The 26,594-nt window shown below is 43.7% G+C and overlaps 2 protein-coding genes and 1 long non-coding RNA gene across 22 annotated transcripts in view; 1 reads left to right on the top strand and 2 right to left on the bottom strand.

Annotated features, from left to right (window-relative positions):
• Positions 1 to 6,425, bottom strand: part of LOC118310582 (contactin-associated protein-like 4) — a 93,765-nt gene extending 87,340 nt beyond the window's left edge. For 2 of the 8 annotated variants that reach the window (XR_007030775.1, XM_047332170.1), the window contains exon 1: positions 5,900 to 6,402. The gene's annotated coding sequence lies outside the window, so the exon portion shown is untranslated. Of the gene's footprint in view, positions 1 to 5,899 lie in introns of all 8 variants that reach the window. The other 6 variants (XR_007030774.1, XM_035633625.2, XM_047332174.1 and 3 more) reach the window with 5 other exon arrangements.
• On the top strand, positions 4,298 to 16,757 carry LOC118310592. 7 transcript variants are annotated; one of them, XR_007030778.1, is made up of 8 exons: positions 4,298 to 4,554; positions 5,416 to 5,566; positions 5,684 to 6,009; positions 6,942 to 7,064; positions 8,282 to 10,701; positions 11,096 to 11,375; positions 12,397 to 13,349; positions 15,419 to 16,757. It is a non-coding gene; the product is annotated as an uncharacterized LOC118310592 (long non-coding RNA). The 7 variants fall into 7 exon arrangements; XR_007030777.1 differs by having other exon boundaries at positions 5,416 to 6,009; positions 15,419 to 15,504; positions 15,662 to 16,757; XR_004793804.2 differs by having other exon boundaries at positions 5,416 to 6,009; positions 12,397 to 12,779; positions 15,419 to 15,504; positions 15,662 to 16,756.
• Positions 16,758 to 25,689: 8,932 nt separating this feature from the next.
• LOC118310584 (rho GTPase-activating protein 12) overlaps positions 25,690 to 26,594 on the bottom strand; it is a 46,044-nt gene continuing 45,139 nt past the window's right edge. For all 7 annotated transcript variants that reach the window (XM_035633629.2, XM_035633628.2, XM_035633631.2 and 4 more), the window contains one exon: positions 25,690 to 25,897. In XM_035633629.2, the coding sequence (XP_035489522.2) occupies positions 25,723 to 25,897 (175 nt within the window). In that variant the 3' untranslated portion in view covers positions 25,690 to 25,722. The remainder of the gene's footprint in view (positions 25,898 to 26,594) is intronic.

Here is a 26,594-nt window from a genome sequence, read left to right as displayed (position 1 = left end):
GCCTAGTGGTTAGCACGTCGGCCTCCCATACCCGAGATCGTGGCTTCGCGGCCCGGACAGACCAGTAGAATCACGAGGATGAAGAGAGAAACAAGCGTTCCCAATAAAACCGCTTACCGCCCCTTTAAATACACAAACTTGACGGATGCACCAGTTCCACCGTTGACCTCTAGTGGCCGTGGACATTACGTGTACGTAAAAAACTGAAAAAGCTTCATATGTCTTCCTTTAAACAACATGAAAATGGGCCTGGGGAGAGAAGTGGGAGAAACAGCTGGTGAACATGACGTGTGTTCAGCTGGTTGTGGAGTTTATTTCCTGCCTTTTAGCGTTGCATTGACAGCTAGCACGGCACGTCAACACCACACCCGATGTGTCCTGAGCAGCAAACTGTGATTGGTTGTTGTCGATACAACGATCGCGTCGTGGCGAGGCATACAGGCGGGTTTTTTCGGGAATAGACAGAAAAATCGAAACTGCTAATTTGTATTTCCCTGTCGCAGATTTTTATGGAAATTCTGTCAAAATTCAAATTGTCTCAACACAAGCCTTGAGAGGAGACGTGGCCTTCGTTGTACTTACAACAGGTGGGTCAAAGCCAACCGCGATTCAACACAGCGGGAGTTTCAGACCAATTTGTGGAACACAGAGCCGCCTGAGGACGAGGTTATGAATATCAACTGAACACCTGAGAGAGAGAGAGAGAGAGAGAAGCCTTTTGGTTTCATTTCCGCCAAAGATGCGCCGTCATGGGGGAAAAAAGGCCTGTGGGGGGACGGCGTGCCGAGAAGAGTCAGCGGGGGGAGTCTGATAATGAAAACCTACTGAGAGAACAGCCTTTGGGGGGGGAATCAGACGATAACAAAAGAAAAAGAAAAACACCGTTGAGAGCAAACACGGCGGGGGAATCAGATGACACTGAAGCCAGAGTCTGCGAGGTACAAGGGACCACACTGTGCTAACACACACACTCAACGGGAGCGTCACGCGGCTCCGGCCGATCCTGCGGACGCACCGCACGCCGAGAGGCCGGCCGACTGGGTTCAACGAATCGAATCGGAGCGCGGTTTTTAAATCTGCCCGAGCCGGAGATGTGCAGAGAGGAAAGAGCCGAGGCAGCGAGACACAGGGGAAGAGTTACCGGCTTTATTTCTCTGAAAATATCCTTAATCTTGTGGGAACGGAGAGGAGACGGCAACGGATGCAGTTTTTTTCTCTCGCACTCACTTGCCAGCCATTTTCTCGCTGATGTTTGTTAAGTGGTGTATTTTTTTTCAAGAGAAACTAGAATCATTTTCACCTTTCATAAAAGAAAAAAAAGTGAATTGCTGCTTAAAGGTTTGATAAAAATAAAAGAGTGCAACTGGGAATGAGGGAAAAGCTTCATCAAAGAGAAAAAGTCTTTTGAATCTTACCTGAAATGCACAAGTCCAATAGAGAATTTTTTGATTTTCTTTTATCAGTGTTAAATCTCTTATAACAAGGCATCTGAAGTCTTAAATGCAACTCTGCGTCCATCCTTTACAAACACAGAGCAGAGCTTCATGGACGAAGCTTTCCTCTCTGGTGTTAAGTCTAGATGAAGCTCACCGATTGGATAGTTTAACCTCGCATCCTGTAAGGTTGGAGATTTAATTTTTACGCTGCGGTAAAAAAGTAAAAATAAAACTTGACCAAGGAACAGCGTTGACGTATCTGTGCAGCAGTTGACCTTGAAAACCACGGAGGAGATGGCGAGGGAACAGGCCCTGACTCCCTGGTTTGCGGTGATGCATGCCCTGCACGCTGTATCTACTGTACCCTAATGATGTCATGAACACCTAATGAGAAAGAATGTTGAATTTTCAGGTTCATCGGTTGAATAAAGCCACTGGAGCTCAGATGGCTTCACACTCTGTGAAGCCGAATGAACCACGTCAAAGTCGCAAAAAGGGTTCAGGGGTTGAATAAACTCTCCAAAGCGTGATTTCATTCGGTTAAGCGCGCATTCATCCAGCCACCGATTCCCACCGGGCCCCCCCTCACTACTATCCACCTCCCTCTTCCTCCCTCTCGAACACTGGAGTGGAATTTCTCCGTCCGACTTGCCAAGGTAAGCAGCGCCAAGAGCTGTCGTCAGATTCTGAAGCAGCGATTTCCAGAGATCCCCTGTGAAGAAGCGACATGCTACTTCTGCAGCACATCGGTCATCAATGGAGTAGGGGTTTTCTTTTTTTCCCCCTTTGCCATGGCAACTTCCAAAACATCCAAGCCGACGCTGAATGGACTTTAGAGAAACGGAGAGGAGAGACGCATGAGAATGAGCAGAGACGAGGAGAGAGGCTGGTCCAAGTGTGACTAAAACGGAAAGAAAGCAAATTATATGAGTTGGATTTTTTTTTATTGGATCTTTAAAGCTACAGTGTGTAATATTTAGATGAACTTATTCACAGAAATTGAATATATTGTCCATAACTATGTGTTCATATATGTAAAATCACCTGAAACAAAGAACCCATGTTTTTTCGTCAACTCCATCCATCCATCCATCCATCCATCGTCTACCGCTTTATCCATTTAAGGGGCACGGGGGGGCTGGAGCCAATCCCAGCTAACATTGGGCGAGAGGGGGGGTTCACCCTGGACAGGTCGCCAGCCTAACACAGGGCCACATACAGAGACAAACAACCATTCAATCTCACATTAACACCTACGGTCAATTTTATAGTCTCCAATTAACCTAACCCCATTCTGCATGTCTTTGGACTGTGGGAGGAAGCCGGAGAACCTGGAGAGAACCCACGCATACACGGGGAGAACATGCAAACTCCACACAGAAAGGCCCTGGTTGGTTTGAACCGGGATTCAAACCTTCTTGGTGTGAGGCGAAATGCTAACCACTACACCACCGTGCAGCCTTTTTCGTCAACTCTGAATGAGTTAAATATAGTTACATGAGGTGGACCCGGCCTCCGTGTGAGTCGCCATGTTTGCTACGTTGTGTTGCGCTGCATTCTGGTTCCACTGTGACTCGGTAGGTCGGAAAAAAATCTACACCCCGACTTCCCAGGTCTGATTTATCAAGGAATATTGGAACTCAGCATTGAATATGGTTGTTGAAATAAACGGTCCAGAATAATTCATAATACGTCGCATTCGTGTTGAATTTCCAGCGCCACCATAAAGTGTCCCCTGCTGGGTGCTCAGTTGGTTGAAGTTTGCAACTTTACTACCAGATGCCGCCAAAAAGTTAAAAAAAATTACACACTGGGGCTTTAATCTCTAGTTGGACTTTTCACACACTCTGACACCAACTTAGTAAATGTTTTTTCCCGCACAGGTACATACAGGTACACAACATCCTGAATGTTCCTCCGGACATCTCCCGGACATTTCCTGCAAGCCCATTTGGAAAATCTCAAACTGCTCCCTCATCTTTTTTTATTCACACAGTTTTATCTTTACAGTATGTTGAACAACAGACTGAGCGAGCTGATGATCGATGCACTTTTGACTCTATATATATTCTGAGCAGCAGCAGCTGCAGGCGGTCGGAGGCCTGCTGCCCTGCGACCGGTCGGCCAGTTGACGGAGCAGAAAAGACACTCAAGAGTTTCTCTGTGAGTGGAGCAGAGATCGAGCTGCTGGATGCCGGAGAAGAAGGAAAGAAATCAGGAGGGTTTTTTAGAAAGGAGTCAACTCTCCTCCATGTAATGTATACTGATGCATTGCATTCTGGGTTGTTCAGGTTGGAAAACCTTCTCCGTTTACTGTGAATTAAAGATTCATTGTAGTCAAATACCACTCAGGGGTACGTACATTTAACAGTGCACATAAAACTATCTATGCTCCGGGCCGCTTTTGCAGGTCCCTGCTCGAAAATGAAAAGAGTATATCTCTGCAACTACAAGGTCTATATGAATAATCCCGGTATCTATGTAAAGGTGACACCTGTGAGATTCCAGCAGAGGTTCATCAAGTATAGATGTTACTGGGTCAGAGTAAATGAAGATGGAACACAACATAAATGAAATATTTCATGTCCACCTGAAAGAAAAAAAAATTCAGAGTGAATATCTCCTATGTAATAATGCAGATGAAGACCATTCCTCTTGAAATCCATAGAACAACATCTGAACATAATCTGTAGCACATATCGTGCTGATAACGTGAATTAGGGCAAAGTTACAGGCTTTAGTAGGGACATGGTCAGACGGACTCTGTGTATTACATCTAATAGAACTGTTTTAATGAGACAGGTGAGCATCTGTCGCTCCATAAACGATCTTTGTAGTGCGACGTAAAGTACAGAGGCCTGTATCTCAGCAGCTGCATTGGTCAATCCAGGTGAATGACACGTCTATAGAACCGTCTGAGCCAATAGAATCGACGGACAGCAGTCGCTACCTTTGAGGGGGCGAACCCACTGTGACGTCTTTTTTCCCCTACGCCATTTGTCATGCGACTTCCACCTGTTTGGTCGAAAGTAGGACGGACCAGGCGGATTAACATCTTGAAATGACGGAATCAGATTCATGGACCAAAACACAAACTTTTACTGCAAATCCTTCGACGGTAAGACATAATTCATGTGTGTCGCTTGGTTGATACGAACACTGGTCAGCGGCTGGTCAGCTGAATGTTTGTCTGAGAGTTAAAGAGGAAGGAGAGCGTTCGAATCTGCTGAGGCTGAGTTGTAGCATGAGATGTAGCTTGTGTTGTTAGCATGAGATATAGCTTGTGTTGTTAGCACGAGATGTAGCTTGTGTTGTTAGCACGAGATGTAGTTTGTGTTGTTAGCACGATATGTAGCTTGTGTTGTTAGCACGAGATATAGCCTGTGTTGTTAGCACGATATGTAGCCTGTGTTGTTAGCATGATATGTAGCTAGTGTTATTAGCACGAAATGTAGCCTGTGTTGTTACCACGAGATGTAGCTTGTGTTGTTAGCACGATATGTAGCTTGTTTTGTTAGCACGAGATGTAGCTTTTGTTGTTAGCATGTTGGTAGCAGCAGCTATCAAGTCTGACATCGGTGATATATTATCATGTAAAGATGTCGTGTTTTATGCAATATGATGACCGGGTTGCTTGGTGTCTTAATTGTGTTGGGTGTCGGTGAAGAGGGTCGACGTGGGCGTTTAGCCGAGCGTCTCCCCGTTCTGTGCAGATGCCACATTGCTTCGTAGCTTCATGTTTAGCATGTAGCATGTGTGATTCTGCTATTCTTCGGCTGCTTATTCGATGACAGTTGATCGGAGAGTTGTAACACACCATTGGAATCAGTGAACTCTGAGCTTTCAGTCGATGTGTAGCTTGTGTTGTGAGCTTGGACTATCACGACTGTCACACGTGGACATACCGCACATGTACAATTTTCGTGTTTATGCGATATGCTGATTTAGTTGCTTGTTGTTTTAATTGTGTTTCATACAGGTGTACGTGGTTGATGTTGGGGTGTGGCCGAGTTCCTCACCGTTCTGTGAATATGCTGTATGACTATATTGCTTCATGTGTGAGAAAAATGATGAGTGATTTGGTCCAATTGTGTCGGAACCAAGGCCCCCACCAGGTTTCTATGGAGAAGGTCAGAAAACTAAAACTATTCCTTATCAAATAAGAAATGTGACGGCACAGCTAGTGAGTGGATTAATCTGACACTACTGCCCTCGGACGGTAAGTTTTAGGTTTTATGCTTCGACAGGTAAGAAGAATCACCCCGATCCCAGTTTGTTGTGCAGCACTACAACATGTGTGCACCTCGTTGTATAAAGCCTTCTGTGGGTCCAGAAGAAGTAGTGTAAAGTCGGACAAATCGCCCCCGGTGAAGTTCCTCGAGTTGGGTTTAAAGAATGTAAGTTTTGGGTGGAAAAACAAAACAAAAAAGCGTGGATGTGGAGTTAAAAAGAAGTGAGCTCACCAAACTGCTGCAGCCCGCTTCCTCATCTCCGCCTGAGGCTACGAGAGCTGTTACCAGCACAACGCACCCAAATCTCCAACCAAACCGTCAGGGGTTGAGCTGCATTGTGGGTAAGTGTAACCACCAGGTGTTGACAAGGAAGAAGAATGTGTGGAATAAATAAAACAAATGAAAAAACAGCTCCGGTTGTGCTGCATGAATTCTGATGCCTTACAAAAAACCACAGAAACAAAATAACTGTCAACCTGAGCCCGACAAGATTATCGGTGCAATACTGAAGCGGTGGCGTGATCCTCCACCGTTTGCTACGTTTTCATTTTGTCACTGACACAGTGAATATGTGAATATGTGATTTGACTGGCGGCAGTGAAGGGACCACGAATCAGACGGCATCTGTGACCCCGAGCAAATCACCACAGTTCGTGTTTCAGTCGTCCGCAGAAGTTTGTGCAAATCACATTTCTGGTAGATTTGTGACGCGAAAAAGTAATAAATACAAACCTCTGCATGAACCGGACATTGTTTTTCAACTTTTTATGTGTCAGAATTTAGTTGAGTTGCAAACATTTAACAAAATAGGTCACAGGTGTGATCAGCGTGGTTCACTTCTGGCAAGAGAGCATGATGATTTAATAAATCTGTATTCATGTCCAAGAATCAAGTCCATGTGTCACAGAACAGAAAATAAATCAAGAGACAACATGTGCCGGATCTGTTTAACTTCAAAACTCGTATCCTGACGGGATAAAAAACGACTTGAGACAAACAGAACTTATCACTCATTATGTGTATTATCTTCACATCCTCCTGATATCAACCCTCAGACCATCAATGATTAAATCAAGCCTCGATCTGAACAGACTGAATCCAAGAATGAGTAATATTAAACAAGGATTGACTAAATAAAAACTATAATCACCTGTGCTGTCTGGATGTAATGAACTTCACAAAGAATTAATGGCTGAAAAAAAGGAAAAGAAAAATCGCTGAAAAGTGGAACAAAAAATTGGCTTTTCGAGGTGCACGCCTTTTAATTTTTCAGGTGGGTGAAAGGGTGGAGTGTTAGCGAGAGTCCGGGAGCCGCACACTGTTTAATCCGTACCTGACCGGCCGCAGGCTGATGATGAACAAAAGCGGCAGGTTTCCACTTCCTGGTGGACTACAGGTGAGCCGCTCTTCATCTGACCCGAGAGAGGGAACAAGTGAGGTTGTGTTGAGACTTACAATCTCATATCTATTTGTCAAGTCTTATTCATATTGTTTTGAGAATAATATACGATGCAAAAGTAGATTGTTTAAGATTATTTTTAAAAATATAGTTTTTTATCTGAATTTTTATTTTTTAATTTTTTAATCAACAGATGCTTAATAATCACACTTAGGAATTGTCACACAACAGCTGCAACAGTTAATCTATTAGTAATTAGCTACTAAATTAATTGCCAGTTTCTGTAGCGATGCTTTATTGAGGTTATAAGAAACTCGTCATTATCTACTGTAAGTTTCTAACTTGAGAAGCGAGTGATCTTTCTCGAAGAACCAGGTTCGGAAAAATCTGAACCCTTGCTCCTTCCATCCTCTCTTTAGGTTTTGATTTAAAGTACAAAGGTCTTATATTCTTATACGGTGACGAACACTGGGCACAAAAGTGGAACATTTATTAAATAACCACTTCTGAGAAATCTGAGGGTTAAAGCTTAACAAATAAATGGTGTATAAATAACGAAGAGGCAGCTTTCATTTGATTTTAAAAGGTATTCATTTCACACCCTGCATTTATTTACTACACTGAACTGCCACTGATGCAAACAACATCCATTTACTACAGTAAGACAATATCCACACCGATGCTCCATTGATCAGCACTTTACTGGAAGACGACAACGTGGATCATTCACCTTGAATGAAATCCCACTGTTCACTGTTTGATTAAATACATGCAAGTCTTCAAGTGGTCCTCACTCTGAATATGGACGTACGGGGAATCTTGGATACTCTGAAAGGTATAAAGCATCAGATTTTTTAATTATGAAGAGAGCCGAGAAGACATTAATCTCAACCCGTCAATCAGAGCTCTGTGGATAATTTGGAGTGTAAATGAATTCCAGCGGAGCTCCACTATGTCTGTGCATTAACGGTCTCATTAAAAGGAACAGACAGAGAGGGTTTTCATTAAACCTGAAAATAGCATTTCAATTAAACTTCCTTCATTAAAAAATGTTTTTGGAGGGGACATTTTGTCTGCGCCCAAATCATCCGTTCAATTATCCCGCGGAAATTAATCATAAATTACTTAGGCACAAAAGTTTACTATTCTGGATTTATACGGATTGCTCCCCCCCTTTGTTGTAATGCAAAATCTTTTTCTGTCGCTGCTTGCAGGTTCATCCTCACTATCAGCACAACTAATGTGAAAAAGAGAAGAGGAGCTTCATCCAAAATAGCTCAATTACACAGAATATTGACTCGTTAACGTGGTGTGCAGACGGCGACAGAAGCCGGCCGGGCAGAGTCAGGGAAGATGACATTCTTTTCTTCAGTGCACCTTAATTTCCTGCCAAAACCTTATTATTGGACACCAACTATTTAAAGCAGAATACTTGAAATAAAAAAACCTGATCCGAGTGCAGAGCTGCTGGTCTTAAAACCCAGCTGGATGACTGCAGGGCCTGCACCCCAGACACCACCACCATGAATCCACCAAAAACACCCTTGGAAAAATTACAAGAATCTAAGGAAAAGAAATGCCACATTCACTCTTCTATTCAGGGTTCCAACACATTTTCCATTTCAAATTTCCAGGCTTTTCTCTGTGGATTTTTCAGACCATATTTGAGATCCGAGTACTAATACCTGGATGTTTATTAAGTAAATATTATCATATAAATGAATGTTATAAGCTATTTTATATAATATTACCATATAAGTAAATATTATTATGTAAATAAATCATTTAAATCCAACTGTTAACATGTTACATACTGTGTATGTTATCATGTTGCACTTCATCTACAGAAAGTCGATTGTGATGTGAAATATTGATACTTTTCGAATTCCGCTGTTACCTGTTCTAGGACTGATTCTCATATTAAAAGATTGATATTTTAACTCAGTAATTTTGGGTAAATGTGTAGTGTACCTTCAACGGGGGAAATAGTACTAAGTAACTACTGTAGGTTGATAGGAACTAATTACAGTATCCCTCCGCCTACATTTATCACTTTTCAGTGATAAACCTCGCCACAGCTCTGATTCACTAGACCAGAGAGATTCTGTTTAGACTTCAGTCTGGAAACACAAATATCTTTACCATACTCTCACTTCTTTTTTCCATACTTATCCAGACCTGTGAATTACTGAAAACAAATTCCATATTGCGTAGGGAACCCTGTACTATTGAAGATCACCATTCTATAGTCCAATGGTCACCAATCAAATGTTAAAAGGGAACCTTATCGTGAAGACGTATCTATGCTCAGTAGATTATGTCAACTGATATGTCTCAATCAGACTACGAAATATCAACGTTGCTATCGGTTGGGCTAAGGAAAGTCGGTGAGGAACTCTGTGATGAGAGTCGTAACTGTCATGAACGTGGACTTTGAAAAGACTCTTGTGGACCCTTTTCTTTCTGTGTGGACTTTTATTGTTTATGATTTCATTGATTACCCTTCAATTGTTTGTGTGTGTGTGTTTCGGTTTTTGTGCAGTTACTTTCTTGTGTTTTGTTCATCTTGAGCATAGTATTTCCTGTTTTGCGTCCGCTTCCTGTTCTCCCGTGTCTTATGTGGTCCATTTACCTTTTCTCGTGTTTCCCGCTGGTTCTGTTCCTAATGCGTTTCACCCGTGTGTCTAATGATCTCTGCCCTCTTGTCTATAAAGTCTCTGTGCTTCCCTTTTTTCCTCGTCAGGTGGTCTGTTCTATTCCTTGTTCCATTGTTCTACTGACCCGACTTTCTCCGTTTCTACCAGCAAAGCCTGTAAGCTTGCCTTTTTTATTAGACTTACCTTGTTCCGCCCTCTGCGCTTGGATCCTGCTCCATGATCCGTGACGTGTAAACGTCTTCAAGAATCTGCAACCACGTCCAGATAGCTCCCGGTCCAGCGCCGTGGGATCACTATGATCTGGATGAATGAGAATCTCCACTGACAAACATGTCAGAAACGTTCACGTTCTCTCTGTCCGTCGTTGCACTTCACATCTCGAACTCTCTTGATGTGAACCATTCACAGATTCAGCAAAAAAGACCACAAGAAGATTGACGGACTCCTCGGAACCGTTTGGGTTTATCTCGACTGACACGCTAACAGCCTCAGAAGTGGGAGCCGTCTTTTTCAAGATAAGAGACGGCAAAGCTCCTTTTGGTTTTCTGGAAAACGTGTGAAGGATATACAATTAACTTTTATCTGGGATGGGCCGGTGAGAAGCGGCGACAGAGTGTCTCGTGGATTCTCTTTCCAGGGGAGTGAAACGTTGTGTTAATGTGCCATATTCCTTTAATTTCCCTGGGTATGAAAGGAAACCAGATCCTTGAATTGAGTTTTGACTGCAGACACGCACAACTCAAAGTCCCACTTACTTTTTTTTTAAATTTTCCAGCTGGGATAATTGACTGCAGAACACGTGAGAAGAAGAAGAAGAAGAACCTGTGTGGAGATTCAGAGGAGTTTGAAGGAATGGATGGAGAGCCTGGGATGAAACGGCGGCTTCAGGGACTCACCCGCCATCTGTGCTGTTTAACGTGACGACTGTGCTGTGACTGAGATTCACTGCCATAAACTGCTGCAGGAGTTATTCACAGGTTTGTGCATTCGCTTTGGAAAAGCTATTCCACGGTCGTTACCAATAACTTTTTTTCCAAAAAATATGCAAAGGGGCATGTTTGCATATTCTAAAGTTTACAATTTTGGCTGCCTATTAAGTGATCATGTATTATTTATAATATATATATTTTAAGTGCTCTCTGGTTTATTAGTTAAATTCTAATTCAGACCAGACAGTAATTTTGCCTCTAGGTAAAAATATATATTTTTAATGGGCTCGCTCTCACGAGGAGGGTCTGTACTGCCGGTGCTCCTTGCTTCGTAATTCGAGAGACACTGCGGTAATGTTCATCACGACATAAAATTCTGTTAATATGAGGAAAGAGCGCAAAAGAACAGTGTGAATAAGCCCCGATGTGCCTGAAATGTCAGAATCACCTGGAGCAGAAAAAGGACGGCGAGCTGAAGGAAAGAAGTCGGAAGAAAGAAGCAGTGATTGAACCATCGCGGCAGGGAAGGACAGCAAAGACTCCTCCTGCTGAGACTCTGCCCACAGAAACCCAGACAAAGAGGTCTGATTTGGGAAAAAGGAGGCAATTTATTAAAGCCCCAAAGACTTTCAAAAACAAAAGAACTCATGCAAATCAGCACTTTCTACCTGCTGCCAGACGCCGCCGATGTTTCCCTCACAGCCAGCAGTTTATCTTCACGGGTAAGACTTCTCCATATTGTCTTTTAGAGCATCTGATGTTTGTGGATCTTCACTGTGAATATTTTACATGAAAGTTAACACATTTAATGTCAACAAGCCGGTCTGAGGTGACATCTGGATGTGTTAAAGCCCCAGTGTGTAATTTTAGTAATTTGCTGGCAGCATCTGGTGGTAAAGTTGCAAATCGCAACCAACTGAGCGACCGACAGGGGACACTTTATGGTGCAGATTCTGAAAATTCAACGCCAATGCGACGTATTCTGGACCGTTTTGTGCAACAACCGTATTCAACACGACGTAGCAAACACGGAGACTCACACGGAGGTCGGGTCCACCTCATGGAACTATATTTAACTCATTCAACGAAAAAACATTGTGATTATACATATATGAACACTTATTTATGGACAATATCTTCACTTTCTGTGAATAAGTTATTCTTAATATTACACTCTATAGCTTTAACAAGTTCCTATATGGCCTATTGGTGCCACCTCAGTCCACTATGTGGCCACTTTAGCCGCGTTTCAACCGAAAAGTACCTGGAACTTTCCGCTAACTTACCTTTTCAAAAACTAAATGGTTCCTGGAGGCCGTCGTTCGCCTACGTTGTCACTGGGATAAGGGGAATAGAACCTGCTGACGTATGAACAACCGAGAACTGCGACAAGCTGTTCCATTTCCTGCATGCATTCGATTCTATCATAGACTATGTAGCTATAAAAAGTATTCAAGCCATGGCCAGCGCTGCAAGCCCCACCCCAGAGGTTCCTGTACTTTCGTTAAGTACTAACCCCAGAGCAGTGACTTCTTGGGGGGGAACAAAAGATTTCCCCGGGACTTAGTTAAGACCCTGGAAATACAGAGTTCTTGAAAAGTATAATAAACCGAGCAAAAGACTGTTCACCGGTCTCTCACTACATGTTTGGTTCCTTGTTTCAAAGAGGTTTCCTTCTTTTTGAATCTCGGTGTTTTCACTAACTGATTTTTTTCTTTTCCTGTTATATTTCTTTGCTTTCAGACTGACTTCTTCCGGTCTTGCTCGAAACACCTGGCTGTACCATTAACTGCCCGACTCTTGAGGCGTGCATCCCGCTGAGGAGCCCCGAGTGGTGCTGTGAAGCGTGATATTAGACCCCGGGCTTCGCAACGGGGAAGCTTCAGACTCCCGACAACCTCTGAGCGTCTCCGATCCATCACCTGTGACTGACAGACGCTCTCATCCGGAACAAAACTCTGCTGAAAAAAAAAAACAGAGAGAGAGAATGAGAGAGAGAGCTGCCTCGACAGTGTGAAACAACGAGAAGCGGACTGAAACCGGCTGTTAGGACAGAACGACTACAGATCCACAGAATACTGAACGACATGACGGCTGTACTGAAAGTGCAGGTTCACAACGAGAAAGTGAGTAAAGATATTAAATGGAAGGTCAAGAGCTCAATCCCCTTCACAGCTCTCGAAACCAATCAAAATCCATCGATCTACTCTACTGCTCTACTGCTTCAAACCTATAAAAGGAAAACCATCCACAAATACACTGGGACAATTATTAATTTCTCATTACCTGCTTCACACTTCTCGGTAATAACGCCATTTCCTGCTCTTCCCTAACTGTAAATGCGTTTAGCGCTGCCGCAGGCTTCGCTTTCCATTTAGATTAAGATTCTGCTTCACAAGTGAAACTTCCTCCTCCGTCTCTGCTCATCTCACTGTGTCCACAACTTCCACCTCCTGTCTGTCTCTCTCTCCTCTTCCTCCTCTTCTTTCCTGTCTGTGGGTGTCAGTCCACCAATGTCCTGCTGCGAGCGGCGGCAGCTCGGATGTGAGCAAACCAACTTCTCCTCTCTGGTAAACATCCATTACGGAGCACACAGAGAAGCAGAGGTGGGGGTGGAGACAGCTGATGCGTTTCAGGTGTCGACGGCGACAAAACAAACCCTTGTGAAAAACGCTTTGACCTCAATTTCACAACAGGTGAGGACGTTTTCCGCGCGGCGATCTGCTTCCATTATACCAAAGCCGCCGTTGTTTCAGCAGCTCATTACAGGAGAAAAGACATCAACACACACACACACACACACACACACACACACACACACACACAGGCAAGCTGATGAGATGACGTGCACCTGCGCGACTGAACTCGACTATTTTGTTCAACGACATGAATGTGAACATAATGATGAATTTGCTCATTTGTCAGCTGCTCACTCAGGTGTAAAATCAGCAGTAAACTACAAGGACGCCATCCTCGTCCCTCGTCCCGATAAAAGTCATTCCACGGAAGAGCGGCGTCAATTGTTTCTTTGCCACTAGGGGGCAGGAAAAAAAATGAAATGAAATATTAGCACCTCACAAATGTGCATTTCCAGGAAACACTGGGCAACATTATCAACCCGTTGGTGTTGTATTCCTCCCCATCCAATGAACATACATCCTACTGTATGTCTCCTCTCTGCATATGTCTCTGTCGTCGTTAATCTAGTCCAGTTTTATGTGCTGAAAAAATATCAAAAGCAGAAGCGAAAATGTATGATAGGAACTCGTTTAATTCTCCCGTCTGAGGTGAAGCCGTCATGTGACACTCGATTATTATCACCTGTAAGTCTTTAGTCTGATTTTTGACATGTTATTTCTATTTGACAAATTACAAAATGTTCCGTTGGGACTTTTACAGCATCCCTAACCGCACAGACGCTGAGTGATGCTGGACACACACTCTTTGAGGCGTTAATTATAAATGTGTGCACAATGTGCAGCGGAATTGTTTTTCATGACAGTAATGAAACAGATTTGTGATACTGTATTACCTTATTATTATTATCATCCAAGCCTAGAGGAGGTCGTCAATCAAATACACCCAATGTCCACACAGACCTGAGGACAGGTCTAACCAGCCAAACTGTAATCACTTGTGTGGGTAGACATAAAGTAGATGAAAACAGTATTGATGAGTGGAGCTTTAAATCGCACACAGCATCAGAAAATAACTTCCCAGTCTGATTTTAAGATGTATACTGAAAACAGCTGCGTCCACTAGAGGCCGAATTGTACCCGACCAATATAGATTTTTGAGGGCTGATGCCAATATTGATATTAAAAGATTTCCGATACCAATATATTGGTCGATAGATATAGATATCTATATGTCGATGACTCCTAAGATGTTGTTTTCGATGGCTTGATATTTTAGTTTAACCAAAACATTTATCATAAATAATTACAAATGAAAAGATAGCACAAATATACAAATATATTTATTTATAAAGAGAATATACGTCAAATCTAAACATGAATGCAATTTTATTTCCTGCATTGTTTATTCTGTAAACGTAACCACCGAGAATGACATATCGGCCAACCGATATTATCCGTCGGCCTCTAGTACCTACTAATAAAAACGGATGTTTTGTAGCAGCAGATTCAGACGGTGACACCTTGCACAGACGTTTCCCTGAAGAACATCGGTCGATGCGCTGTCCTAACCTTTGACCTGCGCACGGCTACTCGTGAATCCCTCCTTCCTCGCCGTGCCGATGATTTGGAAGAAGCGATGAACCGGTGATCTTCATCAGCAGCTGTGGACATGTTTGTTCAGTCCACTGGCTGTTTGAACTGTTGCCTGCAGGAGCCGAACTGCTGAGTGAGGAGCTAATGGAGACGCTAATGACTCTCCTGAATCAGAGAGGAGCCGTTCGCGCTCCAGCGGCCGCGGGCCTGAAGGGTTAATGGGTTATTTCTGCCTCTTGAGCAAATAATGAAGTATCGTGGTACCGAGAGGAGGTTCCCTCCATTTGTTCCTTTCCTTTTATGTGTTTCTTGTATGTCACCTTTCCGTCTTCAGGTGAAACCTGCGGAACACATTTTTTGAATGACGGCTTCGATTCATCCGGTCCATTTATTAATTCATGCGCTGCCAAGACTAATTAGCTGCTTAATATTCCCCATTTTTTGTCACAGTAGAAATAATGAATGCCCTGACCCGAGCAAAGAGAAGAAAAACAATCAGCCACTACATCGTCTTGTTTCTTCTTCTCTCTCAGGAATACAGACTGAAGTGAACCGACACTGTCCTGTTGACATTTGGTCGTTGAGAATCTTTGTGCACGGCGACGAGAAACGAATTAAGGTGATGCTGAAGTAAACTCTGGCCTCTTATGAACTCTGAAGCCTACGAACTGATAATTACTGTGCCAGGTTGAGTTCAATGGAGCATGAATTGGTTTTTTTTTAAAGCTTTAATTTCATCATTATTTCATTATTTAATTATCACATTAAACTCTAAGGTTGTTTCCATCTTGACCTGGAAGTTGGTTGATCCTACGATGTCGGCAGATCTGGACCGGACCGGACTCCCGTCACATTGCGTTGTCCGGGTCATTATCTCACATGTGACACCGTCACATCGTCTCGTCTGGAATATGAATGAGATCACAGCGAAACCGGGGCCCTGTACCTGAAAGAATTACCAACGCCTCGACTCCCGTCAGTGTCCTCGCTAACGCACGCGACAATTATCTCGTCTGTGGCCGCTCTGCTCCCTCACGTCGTCGGGCTGGCGATCTACTTCCTTTGAGAGTCCTGCTGTAAAATCCGACATATCAGCCGGCGTGTCGCAGGTTTATAGAGGAGATATATACAGTACATATATATATATATATATATATATATATATATATATATATATATAGCAATATCAATGTGGGCACAAAGCCCAGACCTGCTATTGATGTGTAGAGCTTTTAGTGACGCAGCTAATAAAAGATTAATGATTTGTGTGTGTGTGTGTGTGTGTGTGTGTGTGTGTGTGTGTGTGTGTGTGTGTGTGTGTGTGTGTGTGTGTGTGTGTGTGTGTGCGTGTGCGCGTGTGTGCGCGTGTGTGTGTGTGTGTTTGTTTTTAATGCTCATTCTGCAGGGAATCCTTTTCCCAGATATCAGGGTTCAGGTCCTGGCAATTTGTCATCACGTCCTGTTTAATGACCTTTGCTACAATAAAATAGGTAACAGGCTTTTTTTTTTCTCTCTCCAAACATCCTCATTAGCCTCGACCGGGCCCCGATCATCAAGTTTCAGACCAGAGGGCACAAATATTTCATGGGCCCCAGGCCAAATTTCTCTTTTCATTTTATCCCGTCTTCTTATTCTTAATAAATCAGATCTAGCGTACGGGGCATTTACAGAATAGCTCTGATTCGTTATGGAGAAGCACTGTACGCCATTGGAAGATGAAAGGTAACCGCTAAAATATACAACTTGAATAAAAGCCTAAGAGCTACAGTGTGTTATATTGAGAGGAACTTATTCATAGATATTGAATGTACTGTCCATAACTGTGTTCATTATGTATAATCATCTCCATGTTTGCTACGTCGTGTTGAATACGGTTGTTGCACAAAACGCTCCAGAATACGTCGCATTTGCATGGAATTTTCAGACGCTGCCTGAAACCGGAAATGGAATCAGCGGTGACGTGTCCCCTGTCGGTCGCTCAGTTGGTTGCCGTTTGCAACTTTACACCCAGATGCCGCCAGAAAAGTACAAAAATTACCTTTTTTCAAAATCACAAAACGACGGTCGCCGATGAGAACAAACTCGAACAGAAGAGAAAATGCTCCCTCTCGAGTGCGATTTTGTGTTTGCCAATACTGTTATGTGCACTCGTATAATATCCGTGCGTGTGTGTTTTTTACGTGAGCGACTAAATTAACGTCATACCTACAAGCAGGGCAACAATTGCAGTGAATGAGCTCAGGCAGGAGCGAGGTTTAACGAAACCTGTGTTTGGACTTGGTCATGCCGTGTAGGAACTGGTGCCATTTCAGTTCTCATCCCTTAATGCGTCACACACAACGTGTGACAAAGGAAACTAAACTGCTTTTTAGACAAATTGAACGTTAAAAACCTAATTTACTTTCATGAATGATGGCTTCCTTTTCAGCTGTCGCGAATGCCTCGCTGCATCCTAATGAAACTAATCCAGGGTTATAATGGCTCCGTTCGGAACATCACCGACCTCAAAAAGACGGGGCGGAAATTCAGCACTCTGAATCTCCTTTCAGGCGCAGTAATGGATTTCCACTGAGAGCGAGAAGAGGCAGAGAAATGGAGCAATAGAGAGCAGAGTGCAAGGTAACAAGAGGAGACAGAGCGATAGAAGAGTAAAGGGGGGGAACCTTTGGAGGATTCAGGCGACTTTCCCGAAAGCCTTTTTCCCCAAATACGGACAAGATGAAAGAGCGGCGGTGAGAGAAGATGGAAAGAGGAGAATCTGGGTCGGGTCCTGTCCGACACACCAGCCCCCACGAGGTGGAAATAAAAGGCGGAGCACGCGGGACAACTGGAGCTGTGTGTTCGGCTCCCCGGAGAGGTCGCTCACGAAAAAAACCGCTCACTTCCGTCAAGGTCCAATCTCCCCCGTCCGGTCCACAGAGACGCCTCTGACGAGCCGCCCACGAGCCCACGAGCAAGGCAGCCATTGTGTCGCAGCGAAAGAACCTGAGATTTGACCTCAGTCTACGACAGGCGGCATTCAGCCGGCAGGACAATGTCCTGGAAACGAGCACGGACGCTCACTCTCGAGCACTGCGCGTTACAAACACCTATATTAGCTCAAAGGTCCAGTTAGAAGCTTGTCGTGGCTTTCAACCACATCTACTGTCTTCTACTGTAGATCAATGAGGTATACATTATATTGCATTATTATTATGAAAGGTCAAGTCATTATTAGAAGGAGAACATTATTTGAACCCTGATTTGACTTTCTAAATGATATGTCCATTTCTTCAAATAGATCAAATTATAAAGTTTTTATGAGAATATATTTTGCTTACTTGTATTATAATTAGTTTATTAGTTTACTTCTATTTTGTAAAAAGGAATGTCTTGACTCTTAAGATATAACTCTTACCTTAAGAAAGATTTACTATTGAAAAAACATAATCGTGGACATTTTTGAAGAGTTATGGCAATAATATTTTTGCTGCAAAGAGCATCAGGGAGCATCCCCCCCAAAAAAGAAATTAAATAATGGCCAGTTTTCCTTTAGATGTAAAGGTGAAACCACAAAGGTCTTAATATTTTTTTAATGAAATTTTGACTTTTGATTTCCTGCTCGCTTGTCGTTTGATGCATCTGTATCATTGTCCATGTTATACTTCATGTTAACTCGGCCCCAGACAGGATTGACACTTTACCCGGGAAATATAAATTAACTTTATCCGAATCGATCAATTTCCATTTTTCAAAACAAAATAAAAAAACATGCTAAAATGCAGATTAAAAAAAACATGCTAACATCCTTGTTAAGGTATTTCTACAATTTTTTTGACATTTCGAGTGATTACTTGCAGAACATGATAATCAAACTTCAAAGCGGCGACAACTGAATCTGTTCCCGTGTAGTTTCAGATGAGCTCTTTTCAGACTGAACTGATCGGGCGCTGTGTGAAGACGCAAATGTCCACAAATGTTGCTCTGGACATTTTCCCAGAACTCTGTTGCGTTCGTTACAAGGCAAACCTCCGTAGATCTTTCATTCCTGTTTGAACGGTTGCTGGGGTATTGCGCAGGAGGAGGTTTACCGCTCGTGAGAGACAGTAGTGGAGGTTCCGGACCCTCGGCCCAATCAGCGCTCTCCAATCAGAGCTTTGATCGGCCCACACTTGAGAAACTAAAATCTGCCGTTAGTCTGACTCGCAGAGGAGACGCTCCGAGTGCCTCGGGTGAGCTTCTTCTCTGAAGAGTCCCTGATTGGAAAGATTTCCTCTCATCACCATCACCATCACCATCACCATCATCTCCTGCTGGATTAGAACACACAAACACACTCACACACGGACGTCAGTGTCTGCAGCCTCCGTGTGAGTCTCCATGTTTCTACGTCGTGTTGAACACGGTTGTTGAACAAAACGGTCCAGAACACGTCGCGTTCACGTTGAATTTTCAGACGCTGCCGGAAACCGTCAATGGAATCACCGGTGCGCCGCCATAAAGTGTCCCCCGTCGGTTGCTCAGTTGGTTGCGGTTTGCAACTTCACCGCCAGAAAATTAGAAAAATGACACACTGGGGCTTTAAGTAATAGATAGAATAAGATTACAAATTTAGAAACTGGAGAAACATTAGGGTTAGAGATCATGCATTACATGGTTATCCCCTGGGTGCAGTCTGGGGAGGGGGTATATTTTGGGTCAGCAGCTGTTTCTTCTGCTCTCGGGGCTGCAGGCAAAGACCGCCAGTAGAGGGACACGACAGTTACACACTGTGAACGCCGCCGGAGAGGAGAGTTTAAAACATTAACTGAGCCAGGTGCAGCGCCGAGCGAGCGAGGGAATCAAACGTGCCGCAAGTGTTTATGAAATAAGACAAAGGAGGGACAATGGGGGGGGGGGGGACGACTGAATGAACAATCAAAACCAACTGAGGCGAGAATTAGGCCGACGCTTTTAAATTGAACGTTTTTGAATTTCTCTTCATCAGCACCTGCAGTTTCAGCAGCGGTGATTAAAACACTTTTTCTCTGCAGTGAAACAAAACAAAAAGCATCAAATATTGGTTCAGTGTTGAAGGTTTACTTTCACCTTCATCTTCCACTGCTTTAAAATCACGTCGCTGCAGATCCCCCCCCCCCCCCCCCCCCACACTCGATCGCCCTCTCTGACGACCTCATTTTCTTGATTCGCCTTGATAGCGGTCTGATGGTCTGTTCTCGGGCTGCAACTAACGATTATTTGAATTATCGATTAATCTGACCATTATTTTCTCCATTAATCGATCAGTTGTTTGGTCCACGAAACGACCTTAAAAAGGTGTCAAATGCCGAGCGTGTTTCCCAAAACTCCAAAATGATGTTTCGCTTCGTCCGCACACCAAAGATATTCACTTCACTGTCACAGAGGAGCAAAGAAGCCAGAACATATTCACATTGAAGAAGCTGAAATCTGAGAATTTTGACATTTTCCCTCAAACACTCCCGATGCATCGATTATTAAAATAGTTGCAGATTAATTCAGCAGTCGATTACTAATCGTTGAGTCTGTTAAGACTGTACCTGACTGCGTGGCGATGGGGGTATTGCAGTGATTGAGAAATGACTTCACATCGTTTCTTCTTGTAACATGAAGTAGAAAGTTTCTCTCTTAAAAAGTGAATTATATATATACATATATATATATATGTATATATATAAATGAATAAAAGATGGGGGAAAAACCTGCCCCAGACCAATTACAAGCCTCAGCCTGCGATGAAGCGAGGCCTTCATCACGTTAATCCTCCTGTCGGAGTCTTTGTCCTGAAGGTTTGTTTTACCGGTCTGAGTGTGACACTCTTCCTCGTGAACACGACGTGCACCGACGTGTGAAACCAGCCGGGAGTTCAGACAACGTCTGAGCTGGGTCCATTTTCAACACGTTCTGTGTACAAATAATGGATTCTGTACTTTATTTATTCATAAGTTACTGGGAGACGTTATTCATATATGCTGATTAATACACTTCTCTGCTGAACAATATCATATTTTGGCTGTTTTGAGGACCTGCTGGACACTGATTAAAAAACTGGAATAAATTATCTGGTACCGTCTGAATACGGCTTCATTTTTCCCTACACTTAGAAATTCTTTCCAGGAAGCTTGTGTTGAATCTATAATCAATGTATGGTCAGATCCTCAAGAGGAAATTATTTTAAATTGCGGGGAACCATAAAATAGTGTGTTAGTATCAGCTGCATTCAGACAATAATGGGAATCACTTAATGCTGGAACAAAATGATAATTAAAAAGGATGTATTTACAGATGAGTCTGTCTATTCCACACTGGTCTATTTACACTTGTAGTTGTTGTGTTTTCTATACATTATGTTTTTAAAAAGCATACACTTGTACGTAATACTTGCTTGACGTTATGTAATAAGTCTAGTAACAGTAACATGCCTCCGGCTCCCTACAGGCAGACAGCGGGTCCGGGGTTCGTTACCATCCGCCCTCTGTTCTCCAGATCCACAGACTGCAGACGTTTCATTCTGCTGCAGATCAAGTATTGACCTTGGAACCTTTCATTGTGCGGGAAGGATCCGGAACGAAGCGCGTGCAAAGTTTTGTCCACCATCGACAGGACGCAAAGTCCTCAGAGAGCCAGACACCCACAACAAGGTTGTTTGGAGCTTTGAAGCTCTCCTCTATTATTTTAATGGTCCGCTGCTCAGACGCCTCGACAGTTGCCGATCATTTTCCCTAAAGACGGTTGTTCGGGTCGGTAAGCAGTGAGCGTCAGGTGTATCTGCAGCGGGTGGGGGGGTCGTACGTCCTGTCCAGACCTGGAATTAACATTTTTCCTGAGAGATCCAATCACGGAGGTGACAGTTTGTCAGTTCGCACCTGACATTCAAATGAGTCCGTCGCATTGTCAATTTTGCCGAGGAAGTTTCCTGAACCCTGACATCACACGGAAAGTTTAACCGTTTAAGTTTAACTATTGACGTGGTCCGTTTTTTTAATCTCTTTCTTTTCCTCTCTCCTCCTTACCTCCTGGGACCCAGGCGTCACTTTCTCGAGGGAGGACATGGCGAAGTCAGTAGATTAGCCGACAGATTCTCACGCCGAGTCACGATGGGCGTCCATCTTCAGAAATGTGTAGTTTCCCCACAGAGGACCCGTCGCGTAATAGTACGCAGTATAGTGTAACTGGCTTTCCCTAAGTCCTATAAGTCCTCCATTCCACCTCTCCTTGACCTCATGACGTTTTCCACTGAGGTCAAGGGAAAGTGGATGGGATGGACTCTCCTTTCCGAATCCAGCCTTGGCGAAGTGGGGTAGAAGTGAGCAAACAGGAAAACATGTTGCAGCTTTGACTTCATCTTGCGAGACCCTTACAAACCTGGACATCATTTGTAATTTATAAATTGCAACTAAACGAGTATTAAATATACTTGCACTACATCACCGCGACTCTGATGATTACAGAATAAAAATCTAAATAACTCTTCGATGTTGCCACAAGTGCATGGAACTGTATTCATACGTCAACATGAAAGTGAAGTGTGAGGCTGTAAAAGCATAGAAGAATTGCCTCTGTCTCATAGTAGTTTTCCAATCTTCACCGCGAGTGGCTTAGAGTCATGAAACGGCACCGTCCTGCACACTGCGCCTGAGCAAGCAGAGAGGAAGTCATTCAGGGAGCAGGATTTTCCTCTTAAAACCTCTGATTAAAGCTGCTGGATTAAAAAGAAAACAGACTGAATACATAAAGAGCTCAGGAGGCGACTGTGTGGGATTTCTGTGCTCGCCAAATTCACAAACCTTCAATTATGTATGACTGAGGATTATTCTCAACAAATGTTCAGAGCTAATTCTTCTCACGGTGAAAAGGTAAATCATCATCGAGTCCAGAAGCCAAATATAATTTACCAAAGTGATTGGCCCGAACATGTGCTCACATTCCTTCGCTTCCATTCGTAGCAGTGACGGCTCCCGTCTCCCGTCTCCCATTCCAATTCAACCCACGCCTGTTTGAACAACGCCAGGATTACCACCACACTGGTACCGGCCTGGTGGGACGCCAGGCCAACAAAGGATTATTTGTTGTTCTTCGAATAACAAAATGAACATCAACTAAAAATAATTTGGAACTCAATAACCATTTGTCTGGGTCAGTTCCACAACACGAGTCAACCTGTGCGTCGTCACCTGGGCAACCTTTGACGCGATGCGAGCCCTTTGAAAGTTAAACCGCGGGGGCGGGCGCAGTGTTTCCCCAGTAATCACCTAGATTGTGACGGTCCACCAAGGTCTAATTTGTCCTAGCAAAGTTTCATGGCGAAATCTAGATATTCGCTTCACAAACACGCACGATTTCTAACATTGCGTTTCATGCCGTTGCTTCACTGTAGAGCTGTGTGCGGCGCTCTTTGCTCCGCTCTCTCTCGCTCACTCACTCACTCGTTCTCACCTTCTCTGTCTCACCACCGGCGACACTGGGTTTTCAAACTGCGTACTTCGCAGTGCACGTGCACTAGTCATGCGTGTGCCAGGGTTTGCAGGAAGCAGATGGCCTATTCTGCAGCTGGTTGCTTAGTTGTGGAAAATATTAAAACTGTTTGATTATCAAAACTGAAAAGACCCAATCAGGAAGTGAACGTGGGTGTGTGCGTCATCGTTTCTATAAATCTGTTTCTTCCTGTCCAGATTAGAGCTGCAACAGTTAATCGATTAATTGATTAGTAATGATCTACTTTATTAACCGCCTGCTACTTTGATAATCGATTTACCGTTCAAGTAATTTTTATGGAGGGAAAAGTCCAAATTCTCTGATTTCAGCTTCTTAAATGTGAATATTTTCTGGTTTCTTTGCTCCTCTGTGACAGTAAACTAAATATCTTTGGTGTGTGGACGAAACAAAGCATCATTTTGGATATTTGGGAAACACGCTCGGCATTTTACACCATTTTATGACATTTTATGGACCAAAACAACTAATCGATTAATCGAGAAAATAATTGACAGATTAATCGATGATGAAAATATTTTTTTCTTGAAAAACTACACTAGAGACAAAAAAAAACAAACTAAAAAGGGACCAGCATCGAGTCAGAAAGTCTAATCTTTACAGGCTCAACGACTCCACAGTCGTGTGGATGCCGGCCATGAACGTAGCAAAGGAGATGCAGACAAACCAATAAAACCAGTTTGAGCCAAACGCTTCCTGTGTGACGACCTCCTGATGGAATCCAGCGGAGAGCGGACTCTTCCAGAGGTTTATCAGCAGCGAACAGCGGCGCAGCTTCACCACACATCTACAATGGAGACGATTACTGGAAACTGCTTCTGGAAATTTACATAACTCAGAGTGACGGACGCTCTCTCCCTCTCGGTCTCAGCATCTCTGCTTCTCTCTTCATTTTGAAATCCTGCAGCATCCCACCATTATCCTCGGCTCCAGAGTTAAACCTGTTCACTTGCATTACTTAGAGCTTCAAAAAACTGTTCACATGTCCCGTCATTTCCAGGACTAACATTTCGAAATAAAGAACACCCCCCGTCTTATTAGAGGTCTTTATTCCAGTTCGATAAAGCCAACAGCATTTACTTTGCAAAGTTACATTCACAATCTTCCACCTGCCTGATTTACAGGTAAACATCCACGTCCCCACCTCATAACTTTACTCCTCACGTAGTGATTCATCCCTCTCATCGTATTCATAACACTCCAGGCTTTTATGTACTTATATTTACTATTTGTACAATAAATTGTCAGTAAATCCCATTCATCCATCCACACCCCCCCCCACACACACACATCCACATGCACACACACATATACACTGTACAAGTATATCAACGGAGACGCGTCGGGCCCTTTCACCTCGACTTTTTTTAAATTTGATATAACCGTTGAGACGAGGAAAGACAGCAACAGCGGAGTACCGTTGCTCTTTTTTTCCAAGTGAATGTTCTGACCCGCTGCGAGATGATTTGTTCTATAAAAAAAGAAGAGAAGAAAAGGAGGTGATGGCGGCGTGCAGATGTGTAACACAGAGAGTGGACGATGGCCTCTCGTCTGGTCGGAGGAGAAGGAGAACGAAGCATCTACATTTAAAAAAAAGATTAATAGAGAAAGAGGCCAGAGAACATGTTCTTGAAAGTGAAAGATAAAACCTCCGTATCCCTTGTTCCTCTTAGTGTTTGAAGGGCACAGAGCAGTTCCCCAGGAGTGATGAGTCTCTTACAGAAGGGATTGTTGTTCGACAGTACGCCACATACAGTGTGTAACAAACAGAGGCTGGTTCTTCTCCTTTGGTCTCAGTCAGTCTGTGCAGTAGTAGTAGTAGTAGTAGCAGTAGTAGTAGTAGTAGTAGTAGTAGTAGTAGCAGTAGCAGTAGTAGTAGTAGTAGTAATAGCAGTAGTAGTAGTAGCAGTAGTAGTAGTAGTAGCAGTAGTAGTAGTACTATAGGGCGGACAAGTGCAGGCCCGTGTGTCGTTAGTGTATTTAGGGGGAATCCAGTGTCGGGACAGGAGGACGTCACCTTCGCAGTGAAGAGGCGCCGCGGATGCAGCAACAGGAGGAACTGAGACGATGTGCAAAAGTCAAAACGTTTTTTTTTTTTTTTTTGGTCGCTTGTTACAATTTTTGCGTTGGCTTTGGTCCAGAGTTTTGGAAACGACCGGGAGAGAGCCGGTGACCGCAGGTTGGTTTGAGATGAAGATGAAACAGAAGACGCCCCCATCCCCACCTCCCCGCCGGGGGCGGAGCCGGGCTGCTTGTGGCGCGGGGCCGTGCAGGGTGAGGAAGAGCTCTGCGGTGGGAGGGGGGGGGGGGGGGGGGGGGGGGGGGGGGGGGGGAGTCTGTCTTCCGTCTACCTGCCAAAAAAGTTCTCGTACTCCAGCAGTATGAGCTCCACGATCTGGTTCTGGTAGACCATGTGGACCGCCATGTTCCATGTCTCCGTTTCAGGCCGCAGCAGCGTGGGGCCGAACACGATGGCCACGCTCTGCGTGGTCATGCGGTTCTCTTCACCGTGGTCGATCACCCTGCGGGGAAGGACGGAGAGAGTTAGATACTCAAGAGGCTGATAACGTGGATAACACACACACATGCACGCGCACACACGTTGTGTATTCAAACATCCGTCATTACAGTCACAAAGTTATAAGTAAAGAAAAATGTTGAAAACAAACACAATCATCCAAAACAGACTTAACTTCAAATCAAGACGTTGTCTTTTTATTTATTTATTCATACTTCGGAACCGATCATATTATTATTATTATTATATATTGGTCCTGATCAGAGCTGCAACTAGCAATAATTTTCCGAATCGATCAATCTGTCGCTTATTTTCTCGTTTCACCAGATTAGTTGTTTGGTCCATTGAAGTCATAAAATTGTGAAAAATGTCGATCGTGTTTCACAAAACCTCAAGATGATGATTTTCTTTTGTCCACACACCAAATATATTTATTTTTACTGTCCCACCAGAAAATATTCACATTTAAGAAGCTGAAATCAGACAATTCTGAAACTACTTGAAACGATTGATCGATTATCGAAATAGTCGGCGATTCATTTAGAACTGCTGCAGCTTTCGTGCGGATGCCGACTAAGGGCGGAATCCAGGGACCGCCCCCCCCCCCCCCCCCCCCCACACACACACACAGTTTCTTTAACTACATTATCTGACAAATAAATCATTTCGTTTATCAGACCACTTCCTTTTTTTCCCCGTGA

This window comes from Scophthalmus maximus, chromosome 5 (genome assembly GCF_022379125.1).
Source record: "Scophthalmus maximus strain ysfricsl-2021 chromosome 5, ASM2237912v1, whole genome shotgun sequence".
In the NCBI taxonomy this organism is placed as follows: domain Eukaryota; kingdom Metazoa; phylum Chordata; class Actinopteri; order Pleuronectiformes; family Scophthalmidae; genus Scophthalmus; species Scophthalmus maximus.
This window is presented reverse-complemented; position numbering and strand designations above follow the sequence as displayed.